General features: G+C 42.0%; 1 protein-coding gene across 1 annotated transcript in view; it reads right to left on the bottom strand.

The window, feature by feature from the left end:
• The window catches only part of mast1a (microtubule associated serine/threonine kinase 1a), a 48,861-nt gene extending 34,603 nt beyond the window's left edge, over positions 1-14,258 (bottom strand). The window contains exon 1 of the mRNA XM_053417704.1: positions 13,797-14,258. Within this exon, the coding sequence (XP_053273679.1) occupies positions 13,797-13,816 (20 nt within the window). The 5' untranslated portion in view covers positions 13,817-14,258. The remainder of the gene's footprint in view (positions 1-13,796) is intronic.
• Between the last annotated feature and the right edge of the window lie 211 nt (positions 14,259-14,469).

Here is a 14,469-nt window from a genome sequence, read left to right as displayed (position 1 = left end):
GTCCCCATAAGGAAGACAAGTCCCCAAATTGTGACCGGGTAAACAGATTCAGGTCCCCACAACATGAGTGATACCTGGACAGCACACACAAACAGATGCATGAGGGTTGGTGTCTTACATAACAACAAGAGTAAAGTGGGAAGTGGATTTTTCAGGTGTTATTTTCATGTGTGGATTGGCTTTTGCGTCGTCGGGGGACTTCACTCGAGTGCCTGTCAGAGCAGATTTAGCAGAGCAGAGTCACATCTGACAAGACAATACAAGTTTGCCTCCCGTTGCATCAGCCAGCACGCTGTTCCACATCTGTGCAGGAAGTGCAGTAAAACACACGCACATGAAAATAAAAGCGCGAAGTCATGCAACACACATCGGTTATCTGATGCATCTCAAATAACACCTCGCTCTATAATCTATGTCCCCATCTCGCAGTCCTCCCACATTCTGCCTTATCTCTTCCTCGTTTTTTTGCCAGTTGTTTCTAACAACGTCAAACCCCGGGCAGGGATTTCACCGGTGGCAGTGCGCCTCTGTGGGCGCCAGCTGAGCGAGAGCTTCTCTCAACCTTACAGAATAGAGGAGGAGCATATTGAAATATTTAAAGGAAATGCATTAGGTTTGGACTGAGGGCTGGAAGTGGCTGAACGCCATCCTTCACTACCACTCTTAGAAGATGGTGAGCAGAGATGGGGGGAGGGATGAAAAAAAAGAACAAGACGAAATAGTAAAGAGACTGCGTGGACACAGGATATTCCTCTGATTTCTCTCATGTGTAAATCTCTTCTCTTATGCTATATATATATTCTTTTGAATCTGCCTGAAATCATCTCATATTTGTCTCCCTCCTTGAACCTGTGCTCTCTCAAATCCACATTTTGGCCCCTGCTCTTTCTTAATCAAAAGCTGAATCACTCAAGCTCAAGCTAGGCAAGCATCTCTTCACAACATGTTATGAGCTTTTGATTTATGATTCATTGCATCTACCACAGCTCTACTCAGCCGAAAAATTCTCAAATGGCGGTGATTCACTGGCAAGTATAAAGCGTCTAATGTTGCACACCACATATTACAGAGAAAGGGATTTGATTTCCTCTACTTTGTTTCTCTGAATTTTCCTTGACGATTACTCTCAGTCTCCATAAATCTCCTCAACATCTTTTAAATCACTCTCCCTCTGATTCACCTTCATTTCTTCACTTTCTCCTCACATCCTGCTCTAATCTCATTCTGCTTGCTCCTTCATCTAAATTAAGTCTCTGAATGATGAATTATTGAAGCATGTGAAGTCAAGAAAACTAATTCTTACCCTCTAACTCCAGTTTTGAGGGTTAGAGAGTCAGCAAAACTATTAAAGACTGTAACAGAATAAAAACACAGCGGGGCAAAGCAATCTAATCTTCCCATGAAGCCCGGAGACTCTCGTCGCCCCCTGCTTTATAACGTTGTTATCTTAAATGAATACTTCTAAAGGGCATCTTGCAAAAGCATTAGTGTAAAATAAGGTTAAAAAAGAGTGCAGCTCTTTCTTCTCCTCTCCAGCAACCAGTCCCATATTTATCAGCAGTAAAGGTCAGATAAAGAGTTCTGCTGCTTGTGTCGTTGAGAAGCAGAGACAGCAGATGAAACTTTCTATAGAGCTATAAGGAATACTTATAGCACTTTGTAGTATTGCTTTATTTTTGAAGAAATTGTACTGTCTTGATTCTTGTTGTTCTGGGTTTGTACCCTCGGGGTTGAATGCACTTATTGTAAGTCGCTTTGGATAAAAGCATCAGCTAAATGAAATGAAATGTAATGTAATGTAATGTAATGTAATGTAATGTGATATAACTTAAGCAGCCAAAACAAGTTCGGAAAAACACATTTTCCGCGAAATCACTAGAAATAATAGTGGAAATCTAGGTTTTGATCCCTGTTTGTTTGTTTGTAGGCAAGATTACACAAAAACAACTGAACAGATTTCCATGAATCTTAGTGGAAAGTAAGTATGGGTCAGGATAGAGCCAATCAAATATTGAGTGTATGAAAATGTATGCAGCTTGATTGAATCCTTGGATGAGGTATGCACTTTATTCTGTATTATACATTATGACAACATTACATAAAACTCCATCATACTTTTAACCTTTCATTTCTTTATTCCAAGTTACCTGTCATTACAAAACTAAAACATTTGAACTCTCTTAGGGTTTATATCCTTCACAGAAAGATGTGGCAGCATATTAAAGAAGGAGTTCATGTTAACCTGTCAGGCCCGTTCATGTTTCTTGTCCTGCCTGGTGAAATCGTGGTCACATAATTAGCAGTCAGTGAAGGTTGCAGGACGGCAGCTAGAGGTGGCTGTAAGTGCTTAAGACTAACACGCTGTATAAAAAAAAAGGAAAGGAGATAAGAGGTGGGAATGTGCTGCTGGTGGACGGCATAAAAAGTCTGTGCATGTGGGTCTGCATGTGTGTCTGCGTAAATGTGATATTAAATCACTCTGTCACGGTTATGACCATGCAGCCTGGACTCATCCCCCAATCTCGTTCAGAGCCTGTATGTGTGCAGGCATGTGTGTGCGACAGAAAAAAGTTAGTATGCTGCACGTGGCCATCTTTGAATCGTAAATCTAAATCTGTCTCGTTTCGTGGTCAAACACAAACACACTGTCAGTTTTCCACCTCCTCCTCTGTTATCAGGCAGATGGTTGATGTTTGGATTTTTACCTGCACGCGCTCGTGCATAAATGAATTTTAAACAGAAAGCGGAAGCTTCACTTAGAAACGAGGCACTTTCCTTTAAAATATTCAGACTCTTTCTAATCGAACGGGGTTAATCAAGAACAAATTCTCTCTTTTCATAATGAATTGACCAAGAGGAGGGAGGGAAGATGAAGAGTCATGGGAGAGGGGGTTGTGTGTGAACGTTTCCACAGCAACACATTTAGAGTCACATGCAAAAGAAGCTGTACACAACGAGAAACACACCACTTGTGTGAAATATATTAAATAAGGACGTTGAGCATCGGATGGAATCAGCTCTGACCTTAAATGAGTAGAAACAAAAAAACTGAAATCTCACCCTGCTGTGAAAACGAATGGTCTGAGTCAGAGTTTGTCGATAGAGCCGTTTGTGTTCTTATGTATGAATGGTGGATTTATAATCCATCACAATCCACTGTGTAATCCATCATACAGGCTCAATCTGTGTGTGACAGAGGAGTAGTGGTGAGGTGCGCGTGCTGTCAGTCAGACAGAGTATGATGCATCGAGGTCAGTGGTGCATGCTGCTATTGTGTGGGCCTCTGTTGATGGACGCCAGAGCTAAGGAGAAAGCTGTGAGTGAGAAGAGCAGAGAGAGAATGTATCTCTCGTGGTGTCGGGCTGAATCTGTCACAAGGTGCAAAAGCAAATCAGTGGTTTTGTGTTGGTTGTTCTGCAGGATGCAGGTGGTTTTGCATCCATGTGGTCGCCTCCACAACAAAACAGGGAAGGAGAAAGAGGGAAAGAAGGGAGAGGGAGCATTACTGGCAATTTAAGCACAACTAATGGTTTTATGTTTTGGCGACTCCGAGGCCTTTAGGTCGAGGAACAATTGTGGGAAAATTAGAGAAACTGACGGGAAAATATTTTTAAGACGAAACAGAGCCACATATAACTCAGTAAAGTAAATACTTCCACCAAGGCCCAACAGCCCCCTTATGGAACCACATTTATATTCACTAGATCCAGATTTTTATTTCGATCTGCATGAATGGGTTCCTTATCTGTTTCATATATGTCCAGTAGTTTTTGCTAAATCCTATTTAAAAACATAGACAAATGATTGGTGGGACTAACTATCATGTTTATGGAGCATATCAGCATCTTTTAGCTCATTGCTTAATTTCCCCACCAACAACTTAACTGCACTGTTTCCCTCTCACCGCTCTCATTGATTATTTCCAGTTGCAAGAGGCAGCTGCTCTCAGCAAAAAGATCAAGATTAACCCACTGTTCACTTCCTGCTAAACCCCAAACAGCAGAGTTACAAGGTTAGAAACTCGCTGGTGAACATATCAGAATATTTAGCAGCTGAAGAGATAAATCTTCAGTGTTCACCGGAAACCCAACCTCAAAACAATCATGTTAATCCGTATCTGTTGGCTGTTGAATAGACAAACGCTTTCATATGAATCAAAATTCAAATTGACGGTAAACATAATCCAGGCATCAATTAGTGATGTGTTATGCTGACACCTGACAAAGATTCCTAAAATGTTGTTATCAAACCTTAATGAAAGAGAAATGTTATTATTTAATCATAAACTTTATTATAATTAACTATAATTTAAAAGAAAACACAAATGCAACCAAACAACTTGAATTAAGAAAGGACATTTTTGGGGTAAAATATAAATTATAAATGCACATCTTTATCAGCATTTTCAGCATTTTCTATTCTGTAGAATATAAGTTTCTATGTTGGTGTCGGAAAAACTAAACGCCAAAACCTTTCGGTATATCTGTGAAAGGCTCATATTAGCAGATTTTTATCAATCGGTAAATCGGTCGGGCTATATCAATTCGAATTCCTCTAAAACAAGTACGATAAAAGAAAATAAGCACATATCAGTGCATTTTGTCACATGTTGACACGTCAATGTTGAGAGAATAACATCAACGCAAACAAGTAGAGCTACTAAAACCCAAACACACAAACACACAAACACACATGACGAGCAACACGCCGCTCTCGTGTCTCGCCGCACTCAGGCAGTCATCGGCTCCGACGTTACGATCAGCCCGCTGCCGAAGGGTCAGGAGGTTAAATCTGCGGTAATGACTACTGCATCAGCTTTGAAGAGCAATTATCCCCCCGCAGGTCCTCGCCTGGCACTGGGGCCATTAGTCCCCCTCACACACATAGCCCCGAATGTGCCCACACTCATGGAAGTCTACACATAAGCACAGTGCTCGTCCCTGACACTGCCCCCAAACTGTCGCAAAGTGTCTCCACTCATTACAGGAACAGAAGTAACACAAACAACAACGCTTAGATACAGGTCATTACAACTACGCTTTTATTTCTACCCGTGTTTCTGATACAGTCTCTTGGGAGTAAGACATGATGGACCAACTGCTCAAAGAACCTGTTTAATAATAGCGAAAAACCCTAAAGTATAAATGTGTTTAATTACAATCAAGAGCTTTAGTTAAGATAGTATTGCCCTTATCCAAGTAACTGCTGCAAAGTGGAAAAACAACATTTAGCAGCATTGATTGAACCATTTCACCTGGAGGTAAAACTGAAAGTAATCACATCTGAGAGGTTGCTAATAATCCCTCATTGCATAAAACTACCGCAGTAATTCAAAGTTTAATAATGACGTGAGTATTTAAACTGAGCAGAAATATACGATGAACAGATAATGTGATAATTTGACTATTTAACCTGTGGATTGTTTGATTTCTAATTGGACTTCCAATACACTTTTTTTAATAAAGAAAAACACAAAAACAACTAGAGACGCTCTAAGAAGCATGCCAGGCCAATAGGTGGCGATAAAGTCTACATTAATGATCCGTCAAATATCAAAGAAGAAAACTGTGATCTAAGTAATTCTGGTTGAGACAGACATATATATATATATATATATATATATATAAAGGCTAGATGTCTCGGCCAACGGAGTCGAACGTCCGCACATGGTGGCCATCTTGCCACAGGCGGCTCGCTCACCCATAACATTGTGTTGGTAGTGGTACGTACTTCTAGCCTTTATATATATATCTATATAGAAAGATGCCTGTGAAGGCCTGTAATGCTAAATATAGCTATAAAATTAGAGTTAAATCAATAAGTGTAACATTATGCTGTTGTTACTCATTACACAAAGCAATAGAGGAGATGCACAAAGTAAGGTGTAAAAACATTGTTTCCCAAACCCTCCATTTAAAAAAAATCTGTTTTAGTCAATTAAAAACCCTGTTTGCGTGTAGAGGTGCCGAGGAAAACTTTGATTTGCGAAGTGAAGGCGCTAATTATCTTTGTTCTCATTTATAAATACTTTCCCAGGTCAAGGACAGAACACCCTCGAACCAGAGTTTGGAAAGTATTTAACTTCATTATGTTTCTTTGCTTCGTAATTACCTCCTAAATTGACTCCTCGTGGAGCAGGCTGTCGTCTCCATCCTAAAACCAAACGGCCTCTGACTGGTCTATGATGTAGTCAGACAGCTGAGTCCACTCATTATAACAGCTGGACACTGATCCAAACACAGGGCAACGTGGACAATGAGCTGAACACCTCCATTATGCACAGAATCAAATTAAAGAAATGAGCCCGTTCAGAGTGAAGAGCCAACACCGACAGCACGGCGACCCGTCATGAAAGGACGTTTAACAATGTGCGGGAGGTGGCAGGCAACAATGTGTGTGTGTGCGTGTGTGTGTGCGTGCGTGCGTGTGTGTGTGTGTGTGTGTGTGTTTGTGCTGGACCGTAACTGATTATCCAATTGCGTGCACACGTAAAGCTGTGACAGATGTGAGTGAGTGCCTGTGCATGCTTAATGAGTTTCACCTATAGTAGATTATTAACTCTGTACGTGTGTGTGTGTGTGTGTGTGTGTGTGTGTGTGTGTGTGTGTGTGTGTGTGCGTGTCTTCTGTCTATTAGTAGATATGTGTCCTGTTCTGAGTGCTGACTCACAGCAGAACAAACCTTTGTGATGGTTACCCCACACTATTAATCCAAACCGACTTCCTGTCAGGTGACCTCTATCTATCTCTTTCTCTCTCTCTCCACATCTAAAAGGTTAGTGCATGTTTACAACTTCAAATGGAGGCAATAAAATGCTTCCCCTTTAGAAAGCTTTCCGGTCCAACAGGTCCAGGTCCTTAATGCCATTGTCCTAAACAACCAGTGGGATCTATGCAGGGTGTAAAGTGTCCAAATCAAGCCATCTGGGCAGATGAATCAAGCCTGAGGCAGCTACACAGAGACAGGGAGGCTGATTGAGCGATGCCAACATGTAGCAGATGAATGCAAACACACAAAAATGAAGATGGATGATGGGATAAAGGACATGAAACTAGGAGGAGAACATACGTGTGGGCCGTCTTAGTGCTTGGGATGTCTGCAGGGGTTAGTCACATGGCTTTTCTTGTTGCTATGCAATGGAGTACAGAGACACATAAACAGAGGTTTTGCTGTCATTCCCCATGAAAGAGAGTCAAAGCATGAGGAAGGAAAAAAATGATGAAGACAAAGCCGACCTAAAACAGTAGCAAACAGAGCTTCACAGCCGTAAAGAGAGAAAGTAAATGAAGAGGACAAAGACTCCAACATGCAGCAATGATTTTGGCAATTAATGCTGTGACTCAGGGGCAATTCTCAGTTTTGCAACGAGACTTGGTGCTAGTTCAAGAAATGAAAAAAGGTTGTGTGTTTTGTGGTGGCCTTGGACTGACAAGGCGGTCGACCGGCGGGCTGGATGATTGACATGCTGGCTGATATTCAGGCTAAATTTCTGGCTCGCTTAACTTCCTCACTGGCGAGTGGATTTTGTAGTGGCTGACTGACAAAGTCAAAACACTGAAGTCTGTCGGGGGGGTCGAAGCCGACGTCTTAATCCTCTCACAGATAAAAAAACTAGAAAATTGAGACCCCAGCAAGTTGCTAAACAAACCTAATAATCTGCTGGTGGTAGTTCCATACATACTTTGTTCTTGACTTGAGATCATTATGTGAGAAAAACATTATATCAGTAGGTTTTTCGAACTCACAGACCTCATCAGTCAGTGCGGACTCAAATGTCACAAAGCCAAAGATTATCTATCAAATGAGAGCAGGGTTGTGCTTTTCCAAAATGTTCATGTTCTGCACTGAATGTCAAGCGAGGACACAACAGCCGGCTTAGTTTACCAACTAGAATGACACGCATACCAAAGACCCCTTATGAAACCATATCTAAATTCACTAGATCCAGATTTTTTATTCAGATCTACACCAGATTTCACAAACTAGATATTAGTTTCCTAAATGTGCATGAATTATTCCCTTATTCCCTGGATATATTAATATTAGTGGGTATACGTGGGTTAATGAAGCAAACAAAAAAAAGGCATTCGACTCCTCTCTTATTGCCAGTGGAGGAGTTTGCCTTTCAGATTTTTCCCCCCAGTGCGCCATGTTCGATAACTCAACCAACAACTGATGCACTCTCTCACCTCGCTGTCTTGCCTAATTAGCGCATTCACCCATGTGTCGATCTGAGCCGATAAAAACCAGTGTCTTCTGCAGTCATTTGACCCGGGAATGACTGCAGATTGCATCTATTCCCATTGCAGACATAAGACCAGATGCTAGTGGATGTCAGTGGGCTTTTGGACCAGTGGCCAGGGGCAAAGGGGCTTTACAATAAAAAAAAAAAAAACTCCTGGTTCCACCCGATGAGGTTGAAAGCTGCCAAAAAGGTGGGAAATGGATCTTGAGTTGAGATAAATATGTCACAGACTGATTTTTTTTCTACAAATGCTTTATAATGAACAATCTTGAGAGTAAAAAGAGCTAAAGCTCAGCTAAGCTTCCTGGTTATGATTAAAGATTATAGAAAAATGTGTATTACATTTAATACCATGTCACCTAAAGATCAACTCGTCGGGCACACGCCAGAATCGGAGGGGCAGGCACAGCACACATAAATAGAACGCAACGGGACGCAATAAACATCCAGACCTCTATTTTGGTCCACGTCACAGCTCAACAGTCCTAGGTGTTGTCAGATGTTCTCTATAGGTGTTAAAGCGTATCCCCAGGCAGAGTGATGCAACAGGAAATTGCGGCAGTGCAAAGACCTATCTGGATCGTTCTGCATGTGTCACTATCAGTCTCTCGTCAGCTGGTTTCCTGTTTGTCTGCACCAGTCTCCCCTCCTCATATTCATCAGTCGCCGTTGCTGCCTCAGCTCTTCGCAGTCACTGTACGTGGAGATCTGAGAGGTGCTCTGAATCACCACAATCATGACATTTCCACCGTGACCTTATCCACAGCCAATGATCTGCAGCCGTCCTACAGACATCATAAAGACTAAACAGAGCCTCTCCAGGAAGCTGCACCTCATTTGCATGAGTGGAGTGTCTTGCAGCATGTTAAACAGACATTAAAAATGATCTAATCTGATAATGGATAATGCATACAGATTCACAATAAAGCAAGGCGCCGGCTTCCATCTCTTAGAAGAGTGTTAGAATGGAGACGGCAATAGGAAGCTTAACTTAATATATTGCATGGCGTGGTGCTGCCAGACTTTAAATTATGATACTGATCTTTCTATGGAGCTTCAGAAGAAAACAGTTCAACAAAACAGCTTTGGCATTTTGTGAGCAGACGATTATTCCCTACGTGAATTGCATGTCATAATAAATAAATGATTTTGAATGATAAATGAACACAAGAGTGGCACTCGATAGACGGTCCACTTAAATTCAAACTGCAACAAACCCATAAATAATTATCTGGAAAATCTGTGAAAATATCAAAAAAGGCCTTGTCTATGTAAACATAGCACCGAAATGGGATGGGTTATTCTGTGAACCATACTGCATCTTTCCAACAGGTTTTTACGTTATCTGTCAAGAGATTTTTGCGTAACCATGATTACAATCAAAAACAAACACAAACAAACCTTCTAGGTGGAGATAACTATACGATGACACAGCACTAACACACTTGACAGACTGTTGGAATTCGTGTGTTTCTGTTTTGGTGATATTACAAGTAAGAACTTGTTGCCTCTTTTTATTTCTATAATTTAGCATTAGAGCGAGACTGACAAAACACCCAGTCCATTAGCTTGGTGCCAATGTATTGAGACTGGTGACCGAGGTAAAGTGGAGTTCTTTAAAGGGAGATCTTTATATGTGCTTGAATGCCCTATTCACAGTATACATTACTTTGACTGTACCACTCAAAATAATGTGAAGCATGTCAGGTTAAGTTTTGTTACATTCTATAAACGGCAAACGTAAGTAAATAAGGTAGTTTGCAAAAATGAGATCAACTTGTAATCAAACAAAATATGAGCTAGAAACGTGCATATTAAAATGTGTATTACACTTTGCACTGATGTGGGCACTGCTTTTACAAAAACAATGCAGGCTATTGATAGAGAATTAGTTTCAATTAAATATGTCAAGCATCAACCACACTTTGCCCAGTTGCCATGTAGCCAGCTCTGTAAATTGTTGAGTCCACTGAACAGTGACATAGAGTTGAAAGCTCAGAAAAGAGCTTGTAATTGGAGTTGAGGTAAGAATACTTACTAATTTTTTGGTCAAACTCACTGTTTCGCAAACTATTTGCAGGAGCCGAATGAGGCCAGGGCTCAAATTCCACTTTTCAGTACTGCATTTAGGAAATTAATATTCAATGAGGCATTAATGCATTAATTCTTTATGGTCCCATTATCAATACACAGCTGTGTTACAGTGGTCTTTATGAATGGCTTAATGATGTCTATATAATCCTAATGCACCACTTAAATATTAATAATTCAGCCAGATTTATATTTATCTGGAAAAACATTTTTTTTTAAGAGATTATCATTCTCATGCAACTCATGTTATCCAGGTGCTCGTCCAGCTCCCCGTCAGCCGTTGAAGATACGCTGTGCTATCATGTCATCGTTATATCAAAGATAAGCCACAAACAGTCTGTGTGTTTTGGTTAAGGCCAGCCTGAACACCAGCCAGTAACAGATGGTGCTGTCATGCTACAAACAACACGAGCAGAGCATGCAGAGGAGTTTTCCTTTTCCACACCATCCTTCTCTCTACCGCTCCTTCATTAAAAAAATAATTCTGCTGCTCAAACGTGTGTCACTGAGTATACAACACCCATGTTTCTGAAGGCCACAACACTAAGCTTCATTGTAACTGTGGGTCATTTGTAGATGCCAAAGCAGATAATTGTGGTACCTGCAAATGAGCTTTCAGGTCCATCATCCTCATGTCTGCTGCAGTGTAGCTTCAAATATTCTGAGATGGTTGTTGCACAGATCAGAGCAAAATCTACAGTGTGTAAAATGAAGACAGTGTTTCAAGGTGAGAGTTGTTTCTGTTTAAAATCTTTTATATTCAGTGTTGTGAAGAAAGCATGTCTGTCTATTCAATTAAAGAGCATATATAGCGTCGAAGGGGAAACATGATTTTATGATGGTTATAATACATTATTTATGTCACCGCATGTGAAAACCATGTTAATATAGCATATCGGGGTGAAGTTGATTGTCCATATGTGTGAATTTGAGTGTCAATGGTTTTCTCTATGTTATAGCCCTACTATACACTAGCAGCCTGTCCAGGGCGTACCCTACGTCTTGCCTTTAGTCAGCTGGGATTGGCTCCAGTGCCCTCTGTGACACTCAAAGGATAAGCAGCGAAGATAAGGGATGGATGGACTTTTGGTTTTGTTCATGTCACATCCACTTACATAGAGGAGATGGGAATTAGGACCTGTATTACAGCTAGCCACTAGGGGGCGATCAGACTCTTGGCTTCACTTTTGGGGAGCAGTCCTGTCCTCCACCTTTATATACAGTCTATGGTACTGTGTGGAAGTACATCCTGTATGACTGTAGTTATCTTAGCATATGAGTGGGTTAATAGTGTATGGTCTATTTAAGTGAGTGAAATAAACATGCACTCTCATGTTTTTGAGCTGCAAACCACTGGGAGCTCCTTCCCTTGTTTATCATCCTGTTTCAGTCCCTTCGTCCATTATCTCAAAAGCCCAGACAAACAACCAGCAGAGTTTACCTTCAAGTGGAGAGGACAAGTAAGGAGGGGGGGAGACTAAGAAGTACACACTGAGAGTGTATCGTCAGGGGCTCAGTTAACCCCGGTGGGCTACTCTTAAATGTAGGCTGAGACACTTCCTCAGGCTCTGTCTTTCATCCCACCAGACTCCCTTCTTCCTGTTGCTCTGCTGCTTTCTTGTGTCTCACGTTCTCTCTCTCTTCCTCACTTTGGCTGTCTTCCTTTAGCTCAATCTGTTTGGGAGTCGGCCCAGAGAAGGATCTCTTTTAAATGCCACAGCCAGCCTGAAAACACAATATAAAGCAACGAAGGCACAAAGAGAGGGAGGCAGGAAGAGAAATCAAGCGTAAATTATTTGATTATATTTATAACTCTCAATTAGGGGCTAAAGGTATTGATGTGAGTGCTAATATGAAACCTTAAACCAGCACGATTTTTCTAATGACACTGCTGAGCCCCGGACTTTCCTACAGCGCCACCATGAGGTCAAAATATGCCCAAATGTTAAGCTAAGGTGGTGAACAAGGTAAACATTACGCCTGTTTAACGTCATCATGTGAGCATTGTCACTGCAAGCATGCTTGCATCCTAATTATAGCATTTAGCTCACAGTATCGCCTTGTTTGCCCCCCTCACCAGTTTCATTGATATCATTTTCGAGCTGCATTTTTTACTACTTTCGGATTATTTCAAATTTTGAATCTCAAGTTGCTGCAGTACTATTAGTAATAAACTCTACACTAGTGTATAATAATAATAAAACTGGCCAATGACCGCACATGAAACAGACAAGGACAGAAAAAAGGTATTGCATCACACAAACAGACTGGGAACATGCTAAGCTCTCACTAGGAAACAGCAAACACACCTGTCATGACCCTCATAAGCAAACACACCTAATGGAAAGAGCACACACGTGTTCTCTCTCAACAGGGGGAGGTCTTATCCTTGTTGTTCATATACAGAGCATCCTGCTGTTCATTCCCTGCACAGTGGGAGCAATGGTGAAGATTCAACTAATCCTCCCGAGACCAGATGAGATGAAGACTAAAGCTAAAATGAGGCACCGCAGGAGGGGCCATGGGGTCTGTACAGAATGTACATTAGACGAGGAGGAGATGAGAGGGGGGAGAGGAGAGGGTAGAGTTGCAGAGAGGAATTGAGAGAAACAGACAAACAGAAAGTCAACAGGAAAGATGGAGGACAGACAGGGTGACGTTAAGGACAGAAAATAAAGGCGAGAGGGAATGGGGGGGGGGGGGCAAGGAGCTTGTGCCAAGCAGACACCACTTCAGCACAGCCCACTTTTGGATCTCTGCTACACAAGCATTCCCCGGACACAGACAATAATACTATCATAATGCCATCTCTGACACACAGGGTACTGGCCAAGCACACACATGCCTTTGACTGTGTGTGTGTGTGTGTGTGTGTGTGTGTGAGAGAGAGAGAGAGAGGGAGAGAGAGAGAGAGAGAGAGAGAGAGAGAGAGAGAGAGAGAGAGAGACACACAGTGACATCACCAGCTCACAGGTCATAATCTACAGACTAAATCCTTGTGCACATGTGCATCACTACAATACAGCTCAACGGGGATATAAATAAATACACATCTGAGGAGTTGTAGCGGTAGAATGGTTTAGTGGAAAACACACACACAAATAAAAATCGGCAAACAGACGATTAACCTTGCTATAACCCTGTAGCCATATATTCATCAGATGAAACAATTGACTAAATGCACAGAAACACGTCACATATACCACATATGCATGTACAAACCTCAAGTAAACATGCACACACACACACACATATACACACACACATACACACACACACCATATTGCTGGAGCTAAATGGAGACAGGGAGACAACTGTGAGACAGCATGATAGCTGGCAGGGACGAGGGTAATACATGGAAAAACACAACAACCTCCTCCGATGAATCTACACATACTAACAGCAGCAGGGCATCACACCGGTCACAAAGACTGCACGGACACAGATTGTTGCCATTTACCTTTTTGTGCGTCGAAACATGTTGCTAGCAGCAGAGGCTGTGCTGGCAAGTGAACATGAGAGCAGCTGAGGCTTCACACCAACACACAGGGAAATAAACACTGACACAGATAGAGAGAGGCTGTCAAGAGGCAGCGATTACGCTCCACGCCGGCATGTGAGCCTCCTCTGGCCAGATAAACACATGCACACACAACCAGACTCTCTCTCTCTCTCTCTCCTTCTCTCTCTCCGATGTCTCTCTGTGGGTACGTGCAGGAGTGTGGAAAAAAAGGATTTGAAAAATGTCAGCTGTGTCCCAGGCGGAGAAAGCGGCAGAATTAAAGAGAGAGAGAGAGCATGGAGGGAAGAAGAAGAATACAGAGAGAGAGAGAGAGAGAGAGAGAGAGAGAGAGAGAGAGAGAGAGAGAGAGAGAGAGAAGGGAACAGGCTGCCCAGCATCCCTTTTAGAAGGGGAGAGGATTGTGGGGCTGCTCTCAAGGGTATCGTGCCAAGCCAGGAAGTGCCACATGACAGAGCGAGAGGGGAGGGAGGCACAGAGAGAAAGGGGGGGGGGGAGAGACAGACAGACAGACAGACAGAAGGAGAGAGAGAAAGGGACAAAGAGAGAGAGGGAAAGGGAAAGAAAAAGGGAATGGAAAAGACAGGGAAGTCAATGCAAGCATATACAGTGT

This window comes from Pleuronectes platessa, chromosome 3, assembly GCF_947347685.1.
Source record: "Pleuronectes platessa chromosome 3, fPlePla1.1, whole genome shotgun sequence".
Taxonomy (NCBI): domain Eukaryota; kingdom Metazoa; phylum Chordata; class Actinopteri; order Pleuronectiformes; family Pleuronectidae; genus Pleuronectes; species Pleuronectes platessa.
This window is presented reverse-complemented; position numbering and strand designations above follow the sequence as displayed.